The 27,524-nt window shown below is 36.7% G+C and overlaps 1 protein-coding gene across 5 annotated transcripts in view; it reads right to left on the bottom strand.

Moving 5' to 3' along the window:
- KHDRBS2 (KH RNA binding domain containing, signal transduction associated 2) overlaps nt 1-27,524 on the bottom strand; it is a 378,797-nt gene that overhangs the window by 119,704 nt on the left and 231,569 nt on the right. For all 5 annotated transcript variants that reach the window (XM_021269153.4, XM_021269154.4, XM_027455064.3 and 2 more), the window contains exons 5-6: nt 22,573-22,700; nt 19,625-19,820 (exon numbers count right to left, since the gene is read on the bottom strand). In XM_021269153.4, coding sequence (XP_021124828.1) covers nt 19,625-19,820; nt 22,573-22,700 — 324 coding nt within the window. The remainder of the gene's footprint in view (nt 1-19,624; nt 19,821-22,572; nt 22,701-27,524) is intronic.

Raw genomic sequence — 27,524 nt, 5'->3', positions numbered from 1 at the left:
ATCACTTGAAATGTAGCTAATTTCTTATGCATTTGTAGACTTCTTCCACCATTTATGTGTTCCTTCACATTTATATGTATTCCTTCCCTTCCACAAAAATTTTGTGTTCGTTCTTACACCTACACAAAAGACATAATGAGAACTACCAATTCCTCAATGCACTGCCTCCTGAAATGCTTCAAAGGCCACTCCCCTTTTCTGCAATAACACAATTTACTCACCAAGACTTACTCTTGCAGATTACTATAACATCAATGGTATACACAGCAAACACAGTCTTCATTCCAGCACGTTATAGAAGGTGGTACTTATAAAACAATAACATCATCAGCATAACACATACGATACCATAACCAGAAATATGGTGGACTGCACAAATTATTTTAATGGTGGAACCCCTTCATGTGCTCCCATACATATTTTGGAATGAGCCAGTACCTTCTTTAATTCCTGCAGAGGAAAATGTAGGACTTTGTTTTGATGGATTTATTTAAAGCTAGGATATTTATTTCCTCCCATGGATACAATTAAATGGTATTTTAAAAGTAAATGTGAAGTCAGTAAAAAATGTGAGGATACCTGTTCTAACTCAGTAGCACACTCTAAGATAAGGTTTAGTGCAATGCTACTCCAGTACTGCCACAGGGATTCAGATGACTCACACCATGTGCAGAATATTCTCCTATTAGCTCAAAGGATCCAAAATTTAAACACACATGGCCATATCTAAATAGGATTTGAAAGTTCAGATGAAAACATTTAGTCTTGCAAATAAGTGTTAAAAAGGAGCCCAGCAGAACAGCACAGAGGTGTCCACCTATCTACTGCTACGCTCTTCTACCACTCCTACTGCTGGTTGGTGTGAGTAACTGAAAAACAGAGAGATGCTAGTGAAAGTAAAGTGGTCATAGAAATAAATTATGGTCAGAGGGCTAACTTGTACATACAAGAACTGAAGATAACTGTAAATTGTTCACAGCATTTCAGAGGTGGGCTTTTTGTTGGTTTCTGTGACTGGGGTATTTTGTGTGACCACCACTACTAGAACAGTTTCATAAGAAGAAAAATGTTTGTAAACCTTCTTGTTGTATCTCAACTCCTACTCAGCTGGCTTTGTTTTATTCTTTAGATTCCTCCATTTTCATTTTGTGTTAATAGGTCCCTAGCAGAAATTGAAGTAGTCCAGATAATAGTCATGATGATGTATTAAAATACATTAAAAATACCATTAAATCCATTAAGTTTCTGAAAGTTGGTTCCCATGCTAAAGAAACATAAATTGTACTCGCATATTGGTTTGAAGAATAAGGAAAAAAAAACATTTAACATTAAGATGGCTATTGTAGGAAGTGGGTGGATGACAGGTCTGATAAATGGAAAGTAGAGAGTGCACATGAAGTTTTCAAAATGTTAAAAATAGACCAATAAATTTCCCATGAAAGGTTAGTACATAAAGCCAAATGTTAAGCACAAAGACAAAGAAATGCAGTGAATTCATGTGACCAGCAACAATGGACACCTTTCAGGTCACACCAACAACCTTAAAAGAGTTGAAAAAAAAAGAAGCAAGTAGATACAAATTTGGATTTTACTGGTCTTTACTGATATGACAAAGATTGAGAGAAAGATGTACAACTTCATAATTTATCATGGTTGAAATCGTTTAGTGGTATGGCCTAGCTTCAGCTGGGATAGAGTTAACTTCCTAGTAGCTGCTACAGTGCTGTGTTTGGGATTTAGGATGAGAATAATGCTGACAACAAGCTGATGTTTTAATTTAGCAGAGCAGTGCATACGCTAAGCCAAGGACTTTTCATCTTCTCCTGCTGTTCTGCCAGAGTGGAGGCTGGGGATGCATCAGAAGTTGGGAGGGAACACAACCAGGACAGGTGACCCAGACTGGCCTATATTCATCTATATTCCATACCACATGGCATTCTTCCACTGTTCCAAAGGCTACTGTCTTAGGCCTTAGGCCTTATTCCTTTATTGCAAGATCAACTTCACATTTTTCTCTGGAAACTCAAGTTCGCTTCATTTGCTCGCTTTCATTGCCTGCTTTCTTTATTATCTTACTTTTATTGTTCCCTCATATCTTTATTCTCCTCTTGTTGTAAGTTTACTTTCAAGTTCTTCTTACTGTCTAAATATTATTTAGTATACTTGTAACAATCCAAATCCTAAATAATAAAAAAAAAATCGATTCACTGCCTATTCAATATATAGTCTAACAAACTTATTTTAGATACTAAAAATGTGTAGTCTGGAGGTTTATTTTATTCTTGCTGATTCTCTTTCAAAACACTTTAATTATCAATGAAAGCATAAATTTAATGGATGTAAAACCAGTGTGAAATACTCTTGCAACTGTACACTGAAATACTTTGTTTCTATAGTTTTAGGAAACAGAGTAATATTTTTCTCAGCAAAAAAAACCACAGTACTGCCTCCAAAAACAGAAAAATGGTCACTCTCAACATGTGTCATGGCTTGCAAGATATAAATAGTGCTTTTGTGAAACTAATCTGATGCACTGCACCTGTGATTTTTTTTTTTTCAATTTGATTACACTGCAGAAAAGTTTATGCAATCTATTGTGATTTGACAATACTGCATAATAAGTCCCTACAGAATACTAAGTGTTTTAGGAGCAAAGGTTTCTCATATAAATGATCTCCATTCTTTGCCAGTATTACAAAAACACACCAAAGTGACTGAAGAATGTAACATTTTTTAAGTTATTATTTATATATTATATATATATATATTTGCTTTTCCTTCTAATCACTCATTTAGCAGTTAGTTGGGCTATTAGCTGAGATACGAGGATGCTGAAGTCCAGAGCAAATACTGGGGACTGCGACTGGTTGAAAGATTTACTGGTTGGAAGATATTTGTAATTTCTTGTCTCTTTTGTATCAACTTTTTAACCAGTCATCCTTACAAATGAATTTCTTAAGGACTGGGACTTGATACATATCACTGTTAGTGAAGTGTAACTTGCCCTTCCCACCCTGAACCACTGATCCATACTTCGTATGCTAGAAGGCAAATGTCCTTGCCCAGACTTTGCTTTAATACATGCTTGCAAAGTGTCTACTACGCACTTGATGCCATATAAACAATGGATGATAACAATATTAATTCTATGGGTTTGGATAGGCAATCAAGAGAATGGAAGATGAAAAGTCTTTTTTTTTTTTTTTTTTTTAACTATTATTATTCTCACTTAAAGCTCCTTTGATACCAAGAGCTATTTGTAGAATCTCTTACCTCTCTGAAATAGTAGTTTCCGGCAAGATAAATGTGCCTTTTAATGCCACATTCATTATGACTGTGATGACATACTACCTACAAACTGCAACTTACAGATACCAGTCAGGGATTCGGAAGAGAATTTTGCATCTTATGTTACACTTCTCAAAGCTTAAATCAAAGATATTGAAAATTAGAAAATCTGAAAGAAGCACCATCTATAATTTGGAGTAAAAATCTTCTGGGTAAAAACAGTGTGAATAGACAGTGGTACTAGGTGTTGGGGTATGCAGTAATGTAACAGTGTTAGGGCATTACTGATTTTTCTGTCTCACCCACAAGAAGAAATGGCTTTTTAATAAAGTCAGAAGTATCAAAAATAAATCCAAGCCAAGCAGATCAAGAGGATCAGCATCCAGATAATAGCGTGTTGGATGAATCAGCAATGTTAATCAGGGATGACAGGATCAAAGACTACTCTTGCATTTTTGCTGTCAGAAATCTATCCTGAAGGAAAAGTTGTATGGTAGCAAAAAGCCTGAAATGAAAAAACACCAAGCCTGTATCTGTCAGTTTATGTTTTGACTTTTTAAAAATTAATTATAGATACAAATTGTTCATTATCCATATTGAGATTATTTGCCCCAAAAAGAAAATCTGTTCACTTAATATTAACACAATTTTACAGTAGTCAGTCATTATGCTAATAACTTTCAAGTGCAGAGTATGTGACTCACAAAAGGTGCAGATGTGCAGAAGCACCTCGATGATTATACACTATTAAGAGAATATGTGGACAGAGACCCATGTGCACCAACAAAACTACACTTGCCTTACATTCCACAGAATCGCAGAATATCCTGAGTTGGAAGGGATGCACAAGGATCACAGAATCACAGAATTGTAGGGGTTGGAAGGGAACTCAAGAGATCATCAGGTCCAAGCCCCCTGCCAAAGCAGGTTCCCTAGAGCAGAATAATTGAGTCCAACTCCTGACTCCACACAGGACTGTCCCAAAATCAGAGCATGTGTCTGAGAACACTGTCCAAATACTTCCTGAGCTCTGGCAGGCTTGGCGCTATGACCACTTCCCTGGGGAACCAGTACCAATGCCCAATAACCCTCTCAGTAAAGAATCTTTCCATAACACCCAGCCTGACCCTCCCCTGTCCCACCTCCATGCCATTCCCTTGGGTCCTGTGGCTGTCCCCAGAGAGCAGAGCTCAGAGCTTGCCCCTCCACTCTCCTTGTGAGGGAGCTGCAGGCCACCATGAGTTATTCCCTCAGCCTGCTCTGCTCTGGGCTGAACAAACCAAGGGACCTCAGCTTCTCCTCATACGTCTTCCGCTCTAGACCCTTCATCTACATAGCCCTCCTTTGGACACTCACTAATAGTTTTATGGCCTTATACCATGGTGTCCAAAACTGAACACAATACTCGAAGTGAGGCAGCACCAGCACAGAGCAGAAATGGACAATCTTTTCCTTTGACCAGCTAGCAGTGATGTGCCTGATGTATCCTAGGACATGGTTGGTCCTTTTGAGTGCCAGGGCACACTGTTGACTTATATTCAATTTACCATGGATAAGAAACCCCAATTCCCTTTCTACAGAGCTGCTCTCCAGCCTTTCATGCCCCAGTCTGTACTTATATCCACGATTGCCTTGTCCTGGGTGCAGAATCCAGCACTTGCTTGCTCTTTTTAAACTTCATGCAGTTGTTAATTTCCTACTGCTCTAATTTGTCAGCAACATTTGTACATTTGTACAGATTGGAGTAGTTACAAAAATGTGATGATGTATTTGTAGATGTAGATGTATTTGAAGCTACCTCTTAGCAGCAACCTGATATATCTGCATAAATGTATCAATTCTTAGCAAAATCTACTTCCAGGCTACCACAGCATTTCCTCTATATAAATAATATCTCTATTTAACTCTCTAGACAGCATCAGAACAGCTGATTTGCATATTGAAGATGCTGATTTGACTGAAAATCTCAATGATGTGCTGATTGGAGGCTGGCTGGCTGAAAACTTCCATTATCAGGAAGACCTGAACTTTCCATAAGGAGTTAAAGCTTTGCAGTGTCTAGCATCAGCACACAATTAATGTCATGACTTTCATGCAGGGCTTGGTATTGCTGCTCTAAATCAAATGGTAAGGCTTACTCCATTCTGAAGACAGAAGATCCTCAGGGACCAGTCAGAGATTACGGAGTGAGCTCCAACATGAAGCCATCACTAACTTCCTCTCCTGCTCTCTAACTGAAAAGAAAACTCACTGATTTTTCTAACCATATATAAGTTTTCAATCTATTAAATCAGATATTACTGGCTTAAATGACGTTCATCTTTCAATGGAAAAAAAAAATTACTCATATCTAAAGAAACAGCCCTTATATAGCATGCTTTTGTCAGCTCAGTCATCATGCTGATTGGCATATCACTACAGGAAACATACAATGGAAACTCTTTCAAGAATGATGCATATTCATGTCTTATATTTGTACACTAGCTAAAGAATCACAGAATTTTGACTAAACATAAATTAAATTTTATCACTTAACAGTTGAAAGTAGTTGGAATTCTGTTTCTCCATATCTGAATAAATATTATTGTTAATATTTTTAATATCTCACTAAGTAATCTGGTTACCACACTGAAGTTATTTTCTAATTTGCTTATGGATCTTTGACACTATGCACTTTGCAATAGATCCAATACATTACTTCAGACTAGATTAGTACTTACAATACCTTACAATATCTATCACCTGTATTATAGTTTAACAGGATTGTTAGCCTTATTACTAAAGCATGACATTTTAAATCACATCATCATTTTATTATTAAGCTAAGAAAAGGTAGTTACATCCTGAAATGGCCATCATTGTGAGGCTGACTCTGTTATCTCTGAGGGCTGACTTTATAGCTGCAAGAACTGACAGATTGTTATGTCATGAAATTCATGCAGGGCATGGTATTGCAGCTGTAAATCACAAGGTCAACTCATACAGTGGCTAGCACCCCTTGGAATAATCTTTACATTCATGTTGAGTTCAATAAGCCTCTCAGTTGAAAGATTACGTATGATGCGTTTTTTTCTCCAGGTCCAGTAAAGGATAGCTTCTGTGTCTCTGACCCTTTCAAGCTGCTTACTAAAAGTTAAACAAGGCCTTTTTGTTGGACATTTATTTGTACTTTTTCCCCTTCAAGGACTATAAATGACAAGCAACTCTAATCCAAAGAGTCAATTTGTCTTTTGTGATTTGCTTTATGGGGATTTAAATCTAAACTACTAATCTGAAATCCTAGAATCATTATATCAATTAAAATAAATCAAGCCACTACAACTGGATTATACTAATATTTAGGCAATTTTTTACATTTTATGATTTGTCTGACAGAGACACACAGTGCCTACTAACTAGGTCACTTCAGAAACCACTTGAAGGACCACATTGCACCACAGTTCTGAGGGAGCTCATTTCCTGTTTGGCACACACTGAAATGTTACATTTAAGCTTATAGCTTCCATAGCACACCTAAACTACACACAGTAAAAGATAACTGCACAAATCACACATCCCTCCTTCTAGCTACGTACTAGTATAAGGTTAGCAACACCTAGGAGTTTCAGCCCACTGTCTTAACTCCATCCATCAAAAAATGCCTATAGAATCATAGAATCACTGAATCATTAAGGTTGGAAGAGACCTTCAAGATAATCTGGTCCAACCATCACCCTATTACCAGTATCACCCACTAAACCATGTCCCTAAGCACCACGCCCAACCCTTCCTTGAACACCCTCAGGGACTGTGATGCCATCATTTCCCTGGGCAACCTGTTCAAACGCCTGACTGCTCTTTCTGAGAAGAAATGTCTCCTAATTTCTAACCTAAACCTCCCCTGGCACAACTTGAGGCCACTCCCTGTAGTCCTATTGCTGGTTACCTGTGAGAAGATGCCAGCCTCCAGCTCCCCACAGCTTCCTTTCAGGGAGTTGTAGACAGCAATACGGTCTCCCTTGAGCCTCCTCTTCTCCAGACTAAACAACCCTAGTTCCCTCAACTGCTCCTCACAGGACTTGTGTTCCAGGCCCTTCACCAGCTTAGTAGCCCTTCTTTGAACATGCTCCAGGGCCTCAATGTCCTTCTTGTACTAAGGGGCCCAAAACTGAACACAGTACTCGAGGTGCAGCCCCACCAGAGCTGAGTACAGAGGGATGATCACCTCCTTGGTCTTCCTGGCTACACTTTTCCTGATACAAACCAGGATGCTGATGGCCTTCTTGGCCACCTAATTTACATTAATTCCTTGTTCAAAAAAACAGAGAAACATTTAGGTTGGAAAAGACCTTCAAGAATTCCAAGTCCAGCCATCAACCTGACCTACTGAGTCCCATCACTAAACCATGTCCCTTAGTGCCATGTCCATATGTCTCTCAAATACCTCCAGGGATGGAGACTCCATCACTTCTCTGGGCAGCCCATTCCAATTCTTGGCCACCCTCTCCATGAATAAAGTATTCCTGATTTTCAATCTAAGTCTCCTCTGGTGCAACTTAAGACCATTTTCTCACATCCCATCACTTGTCACCTGAGAAAAGAGAGTGACATCCTCCTCATTGTAACCTCCTTTCAGGTAAAGAGCAACATGATCTTCCCTCAACCTTTTCTTCCCCAGACTAAACAACCACAGTTCCCTCAGCCACTCCTTGTAACTCTTGCTTTCTAGCCCCTTCATCAGCCTCCCTGCTCCTCTCTGCACGTACTTGAGAAACTCAATATCCTTCTTGTAGGGACAGTGAGGGGCCCAAAACTGAACACAGTATGATCAGTGAACACACTGATGTGGTCTCATCAGTGCTGTGTGTAAGGGGACAATCATAGTGCTGGCCACACTATTGCTAATGTAAGCCAGGATGCCATTGGCCTTCTAGGCATGCTTCCAGTCACTCTTCCCCAAGCCTATAGGCAGCATGTGGTTGTCATGAACCAAGTGCAGGACTGAAACTTAGCCTTGTTGAACGTTTTATGATCAGACTCAGACCATTGGTCCAGCCTATCCAGATCCCTCTGCAAAGCCTTCTTACCCTCAAGCAGATCGAGAGTCTTACATCTGCAAACTTACTTAGGGTGCACTTGATGCTCTCTTCCAGATCATTGATAAAAATGCTAAACAAAACTGGTCCTGACACCAAGCCCTGGGGAACATCACTTGTGACTGGCTGCCAACTGGATTGTTGATTTCTTAGGGCCTGAAAACTGTCTTCCAACTGGCAGAAGTTTTTAAATCTCTAGAAGTTTTAGAAGAGTAAGACAACACATTAACACTTTAGGGTGTCTGCTGGCCTATGTATCTATTGGGTACCAAAACTTGCTTCAGCCCATTCAACAGTAATTATCTGGGAATACCTGATTTTCCACCTAGCAACACATCTGCTCACTTTGATCTCCATCTCATTTTTCAGAAGAGTTTCTCTGATTTTACAATGATGCATTCTTGATTTTTGACATTGCATATTCTTCTGAACTCCACTCAGGCGATGGAATACAGACTTGTATGACCATCTGCCAACACGAAATGCAGATTATCCTTATCTCTAAAAGCCTAGTATTTATTTATTTGAATATTCATTCTTAGGGACAATAAGGGCTAGGCAACTTATAGATCACATATACCCTTATACTGGGCTACAACCCATTCTGCAGGAGGAAAACACTCACTCCTTTTCATATTGCACTTTGCATGGAAATATATACATATATATAGTAACCACTGATTCAGCCACACAGTTTATGGCCGTGGCTGAACCGGATGTATTGACCTTACTTGTAATTATACTCCAGTACTATACAAAATGCCAGACATTCAAACACAAGACAAATTAGTTGCATCAGAGTGATTTCTTACTCCTTAGAAATAAACAAATCAAACATGAGAAAAATGAATAAAAAACAATGAAAAAAAATATACATTTTTTTCCTTTTGTTGCTCTGTGCTCTGTTTAGCACATAAAAGGCTACTCTGCTGTTTTGTTTTGTTTTGTTTTGTTTTTTTTCCCTGAAATGACAAGTTACAGGTCCCTCAACAGAAATCAGTTAGAAGAGCTCTGAATGGGAATGGCTTTTGGGGTTTTCTTTAGGGTGTTCGCATGAAAGGTGGCCTTGGAATAAAGTGAAAGGGCAGTTCCAGGTAAGTGAAAAAGCAATAGCATTGTGGCTTCTAATTTATTTGACAGATGCACTTGCACTCAGAGCTATCATTTGTGTTTCAGTGATTCTCTGCTTTTTAAAAATGTATTATTCTTTTTCTGTCAGCTACAATGTCCGCATTGAAATTTGAGAAAATTTAACTTGTAGTGAAACACATTCTTTCTGTCTTTCTTCTGCAGCCTGATCTACACAATCTTGACTATTTGCTTATATTTTTTCATTAGAACTGTAAATTTTAATATTTTAATTATATCCAGATTGCAACAGACAAGCTTTAACAGCTTACTACAGACTGTTTTTTATTAGGAATTTTCTGCATGACAAAGATAAAATTTGCATTCTGTTCAGATAACTAATGTTGTTCTGTCAAAATGCTTGGAATTCCCAATTTCCAAAATTCTGTTTCAGTTTAAAAGTACTTATTCTTTTATTATCATTGATTATTAAATAAATTTTAAACAACATAATGAAGTTTTACATATCTGAGCAATTTTGACAATAAAAGCAAAGCAAAGCAAACCAAATCTTGCCCATAAATCATTTTTAGCAATTACATGTAAATAGGTAATAAAAATGGAAAGATCTATTCTTAAAATGAGATTTGTATTAAAACAAATAAGCATAAATTTTAACATTTTAACCATCAAAAGCACCTTGACAGGAACTGATATGTAATGTTAGGTACTCCACTAGTAAAGATATGCTACAGAAATATTTACATTCAGTTTTACTGTATTTCATAGGGTAGTAAATGTCTGTTTGCAAGAGCATCCTCAGTATACTTATCTGTTCTTAAGATACTAATGTAAGTAGTGCTTGCCTACCTAATTTAACTTATCAGATGTTGTACTGTATATGATTTCAGATGTTACACTCCACACATTTTTATATGATATTGACAAGAGGTAGAAAACAACAGCAGCTAGTCAAAGAGAGCTACTCGTATTAGGCATCTATGAGTAACGGTACTTATAATGATTGTAGAAGCTATTAAAAGGCAGGCAAGCATACTTTCACTGGGAAAAACAAAACAAACAAACAAACAAAAAAACTACAGGTCTGTATGGAGAAAGAACATTTTTCATCTCTAGCCAGCCACTTTATCATCCTGGAGCCACTATACTGTATCACCCTCTTCTGGTGATTGCTACACTCCTTAAGAGCCCTCTAGGTCAAATATAAGGTGTTGAGTTTCATAACAAGATCAATATTTTCAACATTTTTGCTACATTTCAGAGAGATACACTAACTCTTCATCTTTGATAAAATATAATTGATCCAATTGTTTTAAAAATTGGCATATTGTCACTTTAATACCACTTTTTCTAAAGAAATTAAAGCTGGAAAAAAAAGACAAATTTTACTCCATAACCCATTGGGTTATACAAGCAAAATTAATCTTTTAAATATATACTGATATATTTTTTTCTACTCCTTTTAAGAGTTCCAGGATATGTCCACCACTCTCTGCTCGGAGTGGTCTAACCATTTCACATAAGCTAATGGAAGTAGAAATAACCAATTTATTTTTCCCTAGTTTCATTTGATTATTACTGTCTCAAATATATAATGCCAGATTATACACACCAATGAGCATCACCGTTAATTACTGTTCACTATGTCTTCAAAAACAAGAATTGTTTACCATCAAATGCTCTTTTTCTAGGGTAGGTCTGCAACAGCTTTTCAGAATCCTGAAAGTCTTCTAAGACAGAGCCACAGTTTTGCTACTTAGGTTAGGTCGTACCAGTTTGGGCTCAGACAAGAGCATACTGCGAGTCCTTACTTAGGTCTAATCAGTAACCTATGGAAAAAAAGCTGGGAAACAAATTTCTACAGCACAGCTGTCAAGAGAAAGCAGATAAATATTTTCTTCCACTAGACTGGTTAGAAAATACATTATAAAAATATATATTTTTTTCTCAAGTCTTTCAGAATGACCCTTAATCAGTTACTCATTTATATTGTAGGCTACAGAGGAGCTCTGCACAGTATTAAGTCCTTATATGGACTTCTGGAAGAAGTGGACCATATTTTTATGTGCTTTATCTAGAGATAACATATATGCATATGGTTATCAGAATGCAAGCATGCATCTCTATACTCAAGCAATGATTTACTGGAAATAACTAAGGTAGTTGTAGAGTCATAAACCTTTCTCCTTCCAACAGTACTCGATAATGGGACATTCACTTCCTGCCTCAGGGGAAGAAATTGCTGCCATGTGCCTGCAGATGGCCTGCATCCATGGCACAGCTTGAGCAAGCTTTGTCTATACCAGCATACCCACAGGGTATATAAATGCATGCTTCTGTGTGTGAAAATCTAAGGTATTTATCTGAGCCTTCCTTAAATAACCAGGAAGAACAGGCATACTGCTGAACAAGTGCTTCTGCATCCAAGTACATGAGATAATTCACCTAGTACGAACCTTTTTCTTCCTATGTGTAACTGAAATTGAGAGTTGCAAATGCACTGAACATATTGAAAGAAAAAAAAAAAAGGTTATAGGCATATAAGACTACTTTTCAGGCCTTTTATTGTACCAAATAGAAATCCTCTTTTTCAATTATCCTGAGTAAACATTAAGTGAATGGATAGAAGCAACTGTCTAAGAGGCCCATCAGCCAGAAAATGAAACAAAACTGCTCTGTAATGTTTATCTTTGATTTTAAGTGCAGTTGCTAAATAGGTATCACTGCAGTTTCATACAGAAGTATACTTTTGCAAGATGGCAATGTCATGAAAGTATGGAAAAGAAGAAAACATGAATGCTGATGACAGCTTTATGCAACTGAAAGTATTTTTAAATACCTGCCCTTAAAATAGTAGGATAAATATAATAATATTTTGGAACAGTCCATAAATATTGAATTTAATATAATACGGTTCCTAAACTGTACATTTTACTATATGAATAAAGCTTATGTTTTAGCTATAATGAAAATCCTTTATAAATAAATATAATACAAAACAGTAGTACTGTTAGCTATACATGAGGTCTACTGATATACAGAGCACTCTGTTTATCTACTATAATAAAGAGTCACTAATCTGTGTTTACTGCAAAACTGTACAAGTATATGTGAGTAAGGCCGGAATGCTGGAGGCAATGTTGGTGTGATGATGTTAAGTGCCATCTTGTCAGACAGCATCTTTCCTGAAACCCGAATTAAAGGCTTCCCTAATAGTCTAGAACAGCTGAAGTTCCTTTGCTTACCATTCTGCAAGAAATAGAAGCTTGCACTGAACTTTTCTCATTAACACAGAATTTATATGTATGCCTGGTTCCTAAGAAACTCACCAGTTATGATGAACCTTGTAGTCCAAAAGTCTTGCAGTCCAAAAAATTTAACATTATAGTACCTCAACGGACTAAATCTGGATAAGATATTCCAAGAAGTGAAAGAAAAAAACATGGCTTTCCATCATCGCTGAATTCACACAATAACTGAATTCTCAACAACTCTAAATTGTATTTGCCCCAAATGGGAATCTTCTAAGTTTTTATGAATTTGCACAAAATACATACTTATAACTCACCTTCGCAACCTGTCATAAAAATGAAAGCATGGGTGGAGATGCAGTCACAGAATCAAATTTAGCCAGTGAAATGTCTATGGAATCATTTTGTACCAGCCAAGACTGCTCTCCATCAGACAAATAACCAAGTGATAAAGTGCAACATATACAAGAGATAGTAGACAAATATTTTTAGCAACAGGCTCCTGAACAATCACACTGTTTAATGATCAAATGGTCAACTGCATGATACAGACAAATTCTGTATCTATGGAGAGTACTCCATATATTTTTTATGTAGTATCTTATGAATATAACAGCATACACTATGAATATTTAAGGACCATCTGAAAGCTGGATGATCATTTGAGAGATGCCCTTCACTTAGAACTCTATATAACAAATATAAATATTTATTAGGTTGTAGTTGTATCAACATCATGTATAACACTAAAACATGTACAGCTGCATCAGCATTTTCTTTTATACTCTGTCTAGCAAAGAAAACATTTTTGAACTGAAAACTTGATAACTAATACCAAGGACATAATTACTTTTGCAAAGCTAGAAGAGCATGGAGAGGACAACAGAAAAGTTTCTTCACAAAATCTTTCTGAAGCATCTATAAGTAGATGTTAAAACTTTTCTGTATTTTATAAGTAAAGTTTAGTCCATTGAATAAATGAATTTTTTACAACCAAAACAAATCAAATCCGTTCAAACCAAGAAAGACATATAATAAAAGTATATTTTACAGCACATTGTCAATTTTTGAGAAATTCATATCAGTGATGAGTTTGAAAGCAGTATTCATATTTATTGACGTGTTGTTTCAGGACATGGTTGCAAGGAATAAGCCTTTTTTGTTTAAATATCATCTATAAGAATATGAACCAAATGACAATTTGCACAGGTAAGCAAAACTGCAGGTTTTTAGACACTGAAGGTTTAATGCTGACTGTGATTTTTGTTCTTACAAATAGATATTTTTCTATTATCAATATATTAAATTTTCCAAAGTTCGAATAACTAATAGAAAAACCCACTCTACCTTCATGAGACGATCATTCACAGGATTCTTTCAAAGCCCAACAGAATCTTTCAGATAATACAAACACTGTCCTGATTATCACTATTATAGTAAAAATAAGATTTGATTTTTCAAGTCAGATGTAAGTTGAATATAGTTTAGCTCTTATTCTAAGTATGTTGGGCATAATGAGGTAATCAATCATATTTAATCAATATGTCACTCTGCCATGCAGATACCCATGTCTATAATTCCAGCTTTATTCAAATGATCTTTAGTCCCAGTACATTCTTAATTCTTTTTCATGCAAAAGGGCCACATATAAATAAATGGCACATCTTAAAATTTAGAAAAAACAATTCAGAAAAAAATTATCCCCTTTGAATGTAATTATATCCAACGTATCTCAGTGTTTTAAGATTTAGAGTCTCCTTAGTCTCCTTAGTTGTCCTGCTCTCATTCTCACTGAGAATGGCCTGCTGGGATTATAGGAATTGACTTTAAATGTAGCAGAATCAAGTACCAATTGCTCACTTTAACGTATTCATCGAAGCACTAATACAGGCACAAACATGCCATGAAGCAGAAGTGCAGGTCTTTATACACAGTTTCCATCTGCGTTCAAAGTAGCGGATAGAATGAATTTAAAAGCCCTAAGATTTCTAGTTTAAAATATTAAACAAAGCATCCACAAGCACAATTTTGGGGATTGTAGTCACATGTAAATGTTGATTATTCTTTTCAAAATGCTGAAGTGTGACAAAATGCCTCTTATTGGCAGTCTTTTCATTATCTAGGTTGGCACCGGGTAAACAGGAGCATAGTTGTTTCAGATTGTTTGAAAACTATTGAAAAAAGTAAATAACCATTGGATTTAGAATGAACAGCTTAGTTTGACATTTGCTTTAATTTTAAATAGCTTGAAATGAGAAGAACAGCATGACATTAAAAACACTGTCTATCTTATTGTGTAGTTGTTTTCTTTGTAAAAATGTTGCTCTTCACTATCCCAGCAGATAACCAGAAGCTGTTTTGGGCCAGTTTGATCAGTAAAATCAGAGGCATTTAAAATTGTTCTTTCATCTGGCTTTCCTACAGATAGAAGCTGCACCAGTTTCACAGTGTCTTGACAGATTGGCATATATCTTGCAAAAAAATAAAATAAAATAAAAAATATTTCTTTGTAAATACAAGACCCTCATCTAGGTATTCATATTAAGATGTTAAGATGTATTACTTTGTGTGCAAGGTGCTGCAGAAAATTATTGTATTTAATATATGGAAATATTGCATAGAATTATGATATTCCATCCTATTTGCTGGAAATTTGGCATATTTGCTTTGTTTTTCATTTTATTTAAAGCAGTCCATAAATTTCCAGTGAAGCAAATTTATATTACTAGAAATATTAACATTTAACTTAAATTACAAGTATTTTTGGTTTATATTTGGGCTAAGCACCCTTGAAATATTTTGCTGTTAACTTGAGTCAAAAAGTCTGTGTCTTTACTTCTTCAGTAGGATCTTCCTTCTAGTGGAATATCTACTCAAGCACTACTCTCTGTCACACTACTGTCTATCATCAGTCACCATCAGTCATGTCTATCATCCTTTTGCTGTCTCTAAAGTTGTCAATAGGAGATTAGCCTTTAAAATTGCTTACTCTTGCTGAAAAAAAAAAGTCTCAGAAGTCTCCCCCCAATTTGTAAAGATGATAACAATGTTAATTTTCCTTGCCATATTTCAAGTAGCTGGTAAAAGTAGATGTTCCACCAAATAAATCTTAACATCTGTAATGAAAAAATGGCACAAAATCAATCTTCTCATTGGCCTTGTCAATAAGGTGATGATGCAGGGCTGAAACAATGTCTGAACTCATTTTTATTTACTATCTCCTATCTTGGTGCACTGATACAGAAACATCATAAGATTTGTAGATCAGACATCAGCTGTCTCATAGGCAAAACTAATACTTCAAACCACAGCTGCATAAGATGTAAGTCTAGGAGAGGCAATTAAAACGCAATTCCAGTACTGTTCTCTCTACTCAAAACATTGCTGTCTTATGAAATTTAGAATGTGAACCTAATTTAAAAACTGAATTTGACAAATTCCAAACAGCCATTTTTTCATTAAAACCTGCTGGCATTGCTGCTCTCTCTAATAATATTACCCTCAGCACCCTTTGAGTAACAGTGGAGCTCAGTAGTAAATCAGTACTCCTGAAAAGTTCTAGCTGAGCCATTGCTTCCAACTGGTGGTGGCATATATTACTAGATTTGGAAAGAAGGCTTAAGCGATAATTCAAATTAATTTGTGTACTGTATTTGTGGATGGATTCTGAGTATGATCCATAATGCTTTTAATGGGCAACAACACTGTGTGGTTTCCAGTAAACAAACAAATGAAAAACAAATAAACAAAAAACAACAACAAAAATAGAACCCGAAGTTCAGAAGGCTGTTTTTTCTTATCAGATTTGAACCCTTTTCAGCCTCTAGGGACATCTTCAGTATGGCAGTGCTTGTGGATTAGGGATATAAAACTGTGTCCCAGAGGATAATGACAAAGAGTCAAGTGCAGCTTTGTGAAATAAGCTTCTTCTGAGGAAAGTTCACTTTGACCAGTTCAAGCTTCTGCTCCAAACCGCACTCTAGTGAACATCTTAAACAGAGCACATAGTACAGGTAGTTGCATTGAACTAAGGGTAGACACTTTGAAGAGTACTCTGACTCACCATGTTACAAACCCATGACAACCTATCTGATCCCAGAAGCTGCACACCAGTTATTCATTAAGCTCTCCATCCAAGTTCACACACAATGAACTGTTTTTAAGACAAGGGAAGGTCAAGTAGTAAGCATTACTATTCTTTGCACATGCTTTCTGATATCTGTACCTCTTCTTCAGGTGATCTTCAAAAGTTTCTCAAATAAATTAAGCTAGACCCAATAAAAGCTAGATATCTGTTTCAAAAGCAAGTAAAGAAAAAGGCTTGAAGTGTGGCACATTGCCCAAAGGCTGCCCAAGTGGACACTTGCCTGTCTAGTCTCCCTCTCTTCTGATTGTGATTGTGATTCTGGTTGCTCAGAATTATTTTCTTTTGGTTGAGCTTTACATTAAAATTTTGAACATTAATACATTCATCACAGCAACAAAACTTCACTTTTCTTGAGAAACCTTCAGGCATTTTGTTTTATGGACTTTCCAAAGGTCATTAGGAAAATGCAAAATATTAAATAATTACAGAGGAATGATCCAAACTTTTAAATGCTTATCCAAAATGATCTGGACAGTTCATTGTTTCAAGGTCTAAAAGTCAATACAACCTCCAATTAATACAACGGAGAAAATATCAAAAGACTTTTTTTTTTCAGGAAACACATTAAAAAAAATCTGCTGCAGCCATCATATTCTATTTCTTGAGTTCACTTTCAACTCAGCATTCAAATGACTGTATATGGATACTGACAATCAATGACACTGCATTCATATGCACAACTAATCAAACAAAAGGTGCTCACATACACTATGCAAAATTTGTAGAGGAATACTGTACTCAAAAATGAAAGACATAAACACATAAAGAAATTGTAATATGCTTGTGAGTTACCTACAAGCAGAAAATGAGACAAAGTAAATTGGATAAATTATTCATTGTAAATTAGTTTTTCATCTCTAGGATTGAGTGTGAAAGAACAACAATTACATATGACATTTGTGGCTGGTCAACAAATAGATTCACTTGGTTTAAGCATGCAGACAGAAATGTGGTGCAATTGCAAATTGTGTGGGAAGAAAGCCTGTGTTGACTACTTTGTTCAAAATTCAAAATATTTCCCCTAAAATATTATTTACAAATTCACACTGAATTCTTCCTTCTATCTGCACACAATAAAGCTTTAATTATTATCTCAGTCCATAAGATTGCAGCATGTATTTGGATTATGCTCACAAGTGTCTCCAAATTGTGAAGAGAGAGATTTTCATTGCAAACTGTTGGATGACAGGAAGTCTGAGAAAGTCTGCTGGGAATACAGATTTTGATAGGACACAGGAGGATCTCCAAAACTGAAGGATCTCCAAAAGACAAGATGCTTGCTATCATGTAGGCATGATAGTAGGTAAGCAGATGTAGGTAAGCAAAGTAGAAACACAAATGCATTATTTAATTTTTATTGGAATACTCTATTATAACCTAAATTAACTTTTAATTTTGAGTATATTTGGTATTCCTGAGAGGAAAAACAATGTGGAACTGGCTGAATGGTTTCCTAACCTCAATCCAGCTGCCTCAACTGCTGCTTTCTGTATATTTGCCATCCAGAAAATGCCTAAGAAAGGTTTCCTGAAATTTGCTTAATACCCTAGGACATTTACTGGTACTGTAGATTAAAATAAAAGGTTTTCTTCATTCATAATGTTAAACTTAAATTACAAGGATGCTGGTTTGAAACTTGTCATGTGTAGATTAGGAAAAGACAGTTCTGCACAGCACAGGAAGATCTTATACATTTTGCAACCAACAGATAATATATTATCTGTAAATGAAAGATATATATATATATATATATATATATATATATTAATTCCATTTATTTTAAGGAGGGCTTTATACTCATTTAAAGATGGAAACTATGTTGTGGCAAAAATAACAGAAAATTACTTAATTTGTCTCCTTTTTTGCAGCTGTTTTTCAGCTGTGATTTTTGCCATTGACAGAATATGTGCCCCTGATTTGAAGTAGTCGTGATCTAACACATATTCTAGAAATATAAACAGGTAAAGCTTTACCAACAGTGATTAATTTCTATTTCATTTTCTTTTGTTCCAGAAAGACCGCTGATTGGATAAAATTGCATTCTCTCAATAGTGACAGAATTACAGAGTGGACAGGATCATCTTACCTTTGGATTTGCTACTTCAGGAAAAAGTCAGACACTATATTTGATGGTACCTTCTCCTCTACTTGAATATCTGTTGTTATGGTGATAGTTGCAGGAGGGGAACATTAATAAGGATGGCTTGAAAGCTTTGATGTTTACAGCATAATTACTATTAACACCTCGTAAGGAAAGGTGACAGTTAATATCGCTCCTTGCTAAATATGCATTATTATATCAGTTTATATGAAAATTAAGTGAGTTTCTATTTGTTATGTATCTGTAACACAATTATGAGTACAAATAAATATACATTATATATATTTATGCAATAAGAAGGATTCAGAAGAACAAAATAAAAATCTTTGTTTCTCACTGAGGATATAATTTGTTATTCCTAAGAACTTGCCTACAGTAAACAGTGATTTTCAACTATAATACTGTCTTTAGACTACATTATAGTCTGTGTTGCTTTTACATGATATAGTGAAAGCTAACCAGCATGACCTTCTCATATCCAAAACTAAGCTGTGAAAAACTCTGTAAATGCCAATCACCCAAGAGACCACACTATATCACCTAGGCTGTAATTCACCAGCAGGAGGTAAGCAGTAGAGACAGAGGAATTATTGGACTGGAGTCTCCAACTTCAGAGGTACACGAACTTCAACACTTTGATTTACATCTGTTATTAATGCATGCAGTTACTTACATATTCTTCATATGCCTCATGTGCAGGTGGAGGGGGTGGTCTGTAGCCTGGGACTGCCGGGGCACCCCTTGCTCGAGGGGTAGGAACGCCCCTCGCTACTGGTGGGACGGGAAGTGCTCCACGTGTCACTGGTGCTCCTCTGGGGGCTTGGGCACCTCGTCCAGGTGGGGGCGGAGGAATCGCACCCCCACGGCCCCTGTGGGCAGCAAAAAGAGATGATCATTTTGAGGTGTACATCAAGGGAGGATATGAAAGTGCTACCTCACTTTAAAGGCTCTTATACTTTTACTACTATTTAAAGTATCGTATAACTCGGAGGTTTTGGCAGCTACAATATCAAGCCCTTTTAGGCAGTATCTCAAGCAGAACTCCTGTTATGAAAAGGCATTATTTCTAAGCCATCCAGTACTTTTTACACCTGATCCTCATATTGCTTGTAGTAATGAAATCCTGGATCATTTTAATTCAGTTTTGTGGAGTTACTCTGAAGTAGTTCCAAAACAAGAAGAAAGTAAGGACTTTTTTCTGTTGCTTTCAAAGTACAAGAGCAGTCATCACTGTCATTCACATGTTTATTGGTGGGTGGGAGAATCTGTCTGAACATAAGATGGTACTCAATGGCAGAAACTAGCACAGTAAAGCAGAACAACAGTATAAAAGGAGAGTAAGGACATTTTCTCCTGTCTAATTTAGATCAGCACAAGCAAAGGACATCATGGGATTCAGCTTTCCCAACTGTAGAGAGACTGCACTGCATACAAACAAGCACAGAAGGGTTTAGCATCCTCCCATTTATTTATATTGTACCCACTGCACCATAGTAATTGGTATGTCAGAAGAAACAGCAGCAGCTGTTCTTGCTTAAAAGGAGGCTCTTGTAACTATACTGTATGCAAAACTAGAAGGACAATATGTCAGGGAAGCAATCTATGAGTTTCCTTTTAGAGTAGTATGCTTCTGAATGTGCTGCTGTTTCTGAAGACTGTGCAAGTGGCCAGTACAACCATATGTGATGCTGGCAACACTTAACAGCCAGGTCCAGAGATGTGAATGCAACTCGGGTTTCCCTCAGCTGTATAAGCCCTGGTCAGTTCTCTACTGAGACAATCAAACCAATGGTGTTAGCTTTTGATCATCTTTATTTTACTACAACTTTCAGGAGATAACTTTATGCAAGTATATTTAACTTAAAATGTTTCAGTTCCATTTTATTTTAATATTCTCCTGGGATTTCTACTGCCCACATGTGGGGGACCCGTGCTGGAGCAGTTTGCTCCTGGGGCATGGACCCTGTGGTATGGAGCCATGTGGGAGCAGTTTTTGAAGAACTGCTGCCTGTGGACAGCCCACGCAGGCTCAGCTGGGGAAGGAGGCATCCTGTGGGAGGGACCTCACATGGAGCAGGGGCAGAGAGTAACTGAAGGAGTGGTGGAGACAAAGTGTTAGGGACTGACCGCAGCCCCCATTCCCCGTTCCCCTGTGCTGCTTGGGGGGAGGAGGTAGGAGTGGGTGGTAGGGGCAGAGCTGTTTTTAGTTTCTCACTGCAGTAGTCTGTTAGTAATAGGTAAGAAATTACATTAATAGGTAAGAAATTACATTAATCTCCTTATGCTGTTTGTTTTGCCCATGTTGATAATTGTTGAGTGTTATCCCTGTCCTAATCTGAACCCTTGAGCCCTTCTCATTTCGTTCCCCCTGCTCCTCCTCCCCCCCGCTTTTTTTTTTTTTTTTTTTTTTTGTCTTTGAGGGGGCATGAGAAAGTGATTGTGGTGTTCAGCTGCCCAGCAGAGTAAAACCACGACACCACAATACTACTTTCTGTCCTACTGATTGGATCAGTAGGGTGTTCTGCAAGAAATGGAGCCCAGCACACCACTGATTATGCTTTGAATCTAATTTAAAAGCCGGCAGTCTGGTGCAGTGATGTTCTGAACATCACTATTAGTAAGCCCTTCATAGATCTTAGGTGTAACGAAGAGTGGTTTCTGAGTCCCAAAAGTCTTCCACTACAAGATGGTCATGAATGCCAATTGTAACAAATCCTATACATGGCATCATACCACTGATAAAAAAGCTCATTCAAAAACTGAGGGAAAACACTTTCAGGGAAGAACGAAATAGCACAGGTAAGATCAGCCAGTTCAATTACCGAAGAATGACTCATCTGTGTGCTTAAAATCAGGAGGTCTATTTCCTCCAAAATAAAAGTGGATTTCTTAGGACCCATCTTGAAATGATCTCTGTGGAGGCCTCCAAGTAGCTAGATAACTTAACGTAGGTGGCAAATTTTAAGGATTCATGGTCAAAAATGGGTCTGGAGGAGTGCATTACACAGGTCTCATGAACAAGCAGAGCTCTCTGTCAACAATATATTAAAAAGTAGTTGGAAGAATTCTGGAAACATTCATATATCAATGCTTTTAGATGGTATCAATGAAATTCATATAGAACTGATAATACAAATGAAAAATAAAATTCAATGCAATATATATATATATATAACATTATACATGTAATATGCACAAAAATAAGTCATGATTTGGTAATAAATGAAGTGTTATCCAGACTATGTGGCCTTCTCTGACTACGGAACAGAACGCTTATAAAACCAATGGTTTTATGATACTGACCATACTGATTCTGTGTCAGCATTACAGTACTTTTTCTTAGACATATCCTTCTAGTGGCTTCATAATCTGTTGTGATTTGCAGCCTGTTGCTGGTATACCCTGACTATAGGCTGTAGATTTTAGAGCCTGGAGCAATATAGACTGCACAAGTTCTTAGAAGAAAAACCTTTTGGTTTACTGACCATAATGTGTAGTGTGTTCATTTTTTTTTTAAAGAAAAACAAAACAAACAAAACAAAATAAAAAAGACCTCTATGCTTGTTTTGTCATTGTTTAAATTTTCTAACACAACTAGCATAATAGTTCAGGTTACCACACCTTGAAGGAGCTGCAGGTGGCACACGGATCCCTCTTCCTCGAATACCCCGTCCACGTGCTGAATCCTCAGAACCGTTCAAATATGATAGCTCTCTCAGCTGCTCCTGACGAATTTCATCATTATAATCCTGAAATGTAAAATATAAAACTTGCTGAAACTTCATATTTTGGCTGAGCTGCCAAATAAACCAAAACAGAAATTACATAGATGCTATTTGGGTGAATTTCCCCAAATTATCACCTGTAGGATAAAACATGATCTTTCTGTATGCACATATGATATGAAATTGAAGTATTTGTGGACTGGAAAGCTACCTATAATATGTGGACAGACAAACTTACGTGTATGCTTAAGATGGCCATAAACAAGATATACACACAAAATAAAACATGAAAAATACACAAGGCATAAAGACAAAGTAGACGCTAAGGATATATCTGTAAACAAGATGCAAATGCACTTTCACATAAAAAGGTACCAATCTCAAACAGCTCAAAATCAGATTTATCAAATTATAAATATTTGATATATTTTTAGGCAGACAGCATTGGTAACTTTCACACACTCCAAACACAGATTCCATCTGCTGATGCACCTTAGCATGAAAAATTACACTGGATGCATTTGTTTGGATGGTTTAATCATAACATACCAATAATTATAGTGTTATGAAGTTAAATTCTACATCCATTTCTTTTACTGAATTTTATCATCGTTGAATAATGTCCTTAGTTATTCGGTATATCTACTAAACCACTTCTGAAAGGAGCTCTCTTTAGGACTCATGAGTAAAAATGCTACGTTTACTGTATAAAATTGTTCAATTATATAAAATAGGCCCATTCTCAGACTGCAGGGTATCAACTCTGCAAGCTTCTGTTGTCTCAGTAAACAGAACATTGGATGAATATCCTTTTCTTACTGACACAAAATATATAATACTGGGTAATTTTAACTTATTTTACAACCTTTGTCTTAGTCAGAATTCCCTTTTTTTTTGTTTCCTTCATTTTGTTTTCAGCTCCTTGTGTGCCGATCATAGTAATAAGAGCCCTCTGCATTAATCATCCCTCTGGCAGTAAGTTCTGCAATAGTTAACTAGTATTTCAAAACAGAAAATATTATTGAATTTCAGCCCTTCACTTTTTCATCCTTCAACTTGCAACTGTCATTGACAGGCATGCCAGGATCTGAAAATGCTACAGTACCTGCTACAGTCACCTCAGATGGGTGACTGCTTTACAAATGACACTTTTTAGCCAAGTTAGAGACCAGACAAACAGTGAGATGGAACCTAGACTTTACTTATTCCTAATCCTTACCAACTTTCTGGAGTCAGACATATAATAAATGCTTTGTCAGCAAAGTAGGTTTAAGAAATTTGTAGATAATTCTAACAGTAGATGGCTGACACACTGAAAAATAGAGCTGCAATTTACAGGGAGTTTGAGAAGCTTGAAGGACCAACATAAACCTTTTGCAGGCCAACAAGAAGTGGTGCAGAGTTCTGCGCACGTGTTGCAATAATCAAGCCCACACATTTTTAGAGGCTGGGAAATTACAGGTTGAGTCAAAGCACTGCTGAAGATGATCTAGTGGATGCCTGTTTGAATACTGAATATAGGGTGTTCTTTGGAAATAAGGTATATTTCATACAGTGCTACATTAGAGGAGTACAGCCAGCGGCTCAATAGAAGGTATCCAATTTACACAGTGTTGCTTATGTCTGACCTAGAGTATTTTATCCAAGTTTGGCCTGCCAATTAAGATGAATGTGGTGAAACTGAAAAAGGTCCAACAGAGGACTACCGAGGTAGTCAGTGGCCCAGAGTATATGAGGAGAAGCTCAGGAATGTGGACTTCTTTAGTCTGTTGAAGAGGAGACTGAACAGTGATCAGAGGATTTTTCAAGTACTTGAAGGAGAGCTACAAAGTGGTGCAGACAAAGAGGAGTTTTGGGCTTCTCATGAGGAAGAAGTCTTTCACTAGATGGATAGTGCAAACCTGGAACAGGCTATACAGATTCAAGACTCAGCCAAACAAAGCCATAGTTGTCCTGACTTACTGTTTACTGTTGTCAGTAGGAGTGAAGAAAACCTTCAATAGACCCTTTCAATAGATATTTTTGTGACTGTGAAGATCTCATCCATCTTCCTCAGTGCCCAGGATATTGTATATAGATTTGCCTCTTCAGCAGGTGCTATTGTAGGAAGGGAGAACATCTGGTAAACCTGAATTATGACACAAATCAACTAAAAATTGAAGACAAAGCCCAACTCTTGTGTTGAATAGTTGAGAAGTTGGTGACCTGAGGCAGATATGAGTGAAGAGGGGTTGGAGAAACAGGAGATGTTCTCAGACAGTTCTGCAACTGTTTTTTATTTAATCTTAGGAATCAATCCCAAAGAGACCCCACAAAAGAACTAAGCCTCTTTCTTCCTACAATACTGAATCAGAGGTACGGGCAATCTGTTGAATGATATGATGCTGACCTTGTGCTCTAAGAAAGTGTAGGCCTAGTCATAATTTTACTTCTAAATTTCTAGGAAGTGCAGCTGGAATAAATCCTAACAATTCAGTTCAGAAGAGAACCACAATTATACAGCATAATATGTGGCATTTGTAGCAGAATCATAATTAAGGGTAAATCCCCAATTTGCTAATAAACCAGATGATAGCTTTCTGATCACAACATTCTTAAAATCTTTTTGCACATTTTTCTGTTGTTTTAACATTAATGGTAATAAGATAAATACATTGTTCTAAAGAAACATGTTCTGTAAAACACAGAGGGAAAAACACAGATAGGATCAATCAGGTCACATTTACAGCAAAATCAAAACATATACCATTTACTGTGCCTTGCTTAATACCATCTGTTATTCACACTGGCTCTTCAAGGATTAGAACTTCAAACTAGCTGATTGAGTTTGCCCTTCAGATTCCACAGCAGTGCTAGGAATGAGCTTCATTAATAATGAAAATAAATTTTGTAAGAGTAAGATGTGGGGGGAAAAGAAAGGAAGAAGAATGGAAGAAGAATGGAAGAAGAAAGGAAAGAAGGACCTGCAAAGAACATTAACTTAAACTTTCTGTGTTGCTGCTTTTAGAATGTTGTATAAATGAACTTCTACCAGAAACTACCTCAAAACTACTATTCCTTGCTCAGATGTGCATATCATTTATAATCTTAGCATTTACTAAAGGACCCCCCCCCCCAAAAAAAAACAAAAAACAAAAAACAAACAACAACAAAATACAGCAAGACCTGCAAATCTGCAACATTCTATTATAGCAAGCACTCTTTTATTTTCCTACAGGTTATTTACTGTATTCCCTGTTAAGAAATATGCACTATGTATTTTAAAAGAGCAAGAAAAAGACAATAAGGTGTATGGAGAACCATAATTAAAATGCTGGGAATCCTGAAAAAAATATCTATTAAATTACTATATATAGATCATTTATCTTACATGCCCTTTAAAAAAGCATAATAAAAATCATAACCTCGAAACCTGAAATCTGAAATTTTGAACAGAAATGCTCTTTTCAACTCTTCATTAAACAGAAACATAACACTGAATTAATCTTTCATAACTGCTACATGAGTCTAGCTAGAGACAGAGTATCCTGCTGAATATTTAATTGTAGCTGAGTTCAGAGCTTAGCACTTGAGCAAAATTATGCTGCAGATGTTTCATATATATCTAGTCCCGAGAGAGTACAAGATGTTGCAAGACATACCTATACTGAACAAAGTATAATGAAGTAGCTATACACTGTAGTAATATGTTGTTTTAGAAAGAAATCCCTACTCCTTCCATTAAAATAAGCTCATGAGAAATGTGCTGTACTTACTAGTTTTTCTCTAATTTAGGAATCTTATAGCTCATTATCTACATTATCATATATATATTGCTCCTGTTTATATCCTTAAAGACATTATTAGCTAGCTATAAACAGCTTTTGGATTCAATGATACTAAGGGTGCCATCTGCTTACATCACAGTGGTCGGTGTTTGCAAACAACCACTGTAGGTGAGCTAACCACCCACACCCACAACATTTCACCTAAACATGTATCTTGACTTTAAAAACACTGAGGATTTACAGTCTTAGCAAAGTCACTAGCACCCAGGACCAGCTGTCCTGGTTTCAGTTATGATAAGAGTTAATTTTTCTCTTAGTAGATGGTATTGTGCTGTGTTGGGGATTTAGGCTGAGAATAATGTTGATAACACACTGATGTTTTAATTCTTGCAGAGCAGTGCTTACACTAAGCCAAGGACTTTTCAGCTTCTCACACTGTTCTGCAAGTGGGAAGGCTGGGGGTACAGTAGGAGCTGGGAGGGGGACAGAACCAGGACACCAGCAAATCACAATGTTCATCTAAGTGCCCCAAAGCAAATTAAGCATTTAGGTAAAACCCTTAGTTTTCTAAATTACATGAACACATTTATCCCAAACTACCACAACAATGCTTATTTATGAGGGTGTGGAACGGTTAATTAGGTCAGTTGCCTTGACTGTGCTAGGAACAAAGGAAAGCTGTCAGTATCAAAATCAAACCAGTGACAGCTCACCCAGGGGCAGTTCTGGCATGGAAGTATGGCAAAGATGTGAATGCACATAAGCTAGAAAATGTTAGAAACCTTTTTTTTTTTTTTTTTTTTTTCTTGTAAAGAGCAGCAAAATATGGCGCAAGCTGCAAAACCTGATCTGAATTTAAAAGATCACACAGTGACAAGGGAGGAGAGTTAATAAAGAAATCAAAGGGTAAGATGTAGACAGAGGCAACAGATTTCAGGAATATCTATCTATCATTAGCATAACAAAGGCTCATAGAAGTCAAGGATAAATCAGTCCCTTAAGGACTGTGATCTCCTGTCCTGATGTGTTTTGCAAGTTTAAGTTCTTTCCATGTATATGAATGATTTGCACTATTAATAAA

The sequence above is a fragment of the Anas platyrhynchos genome, chromosome 3, assembly GCF_047663525.1.
Source record: "Anas platyrhynchos isolate ZD024472 breed Pekin duck chromosome 3, IASCAAS_PekinDuck_T2T, whole genome shotgun sequence".
Taxonomy (NCBI): Eukaryota; Metazoa; Chordata; class Aves; order Anseriformes; family Anatidae; genus Anas; species Anas platyrhynchos.
Note: the sequence above shows the minus strand (reverse complement) of the source record. Positions and strands in the feature narration are given on the sequence as shown.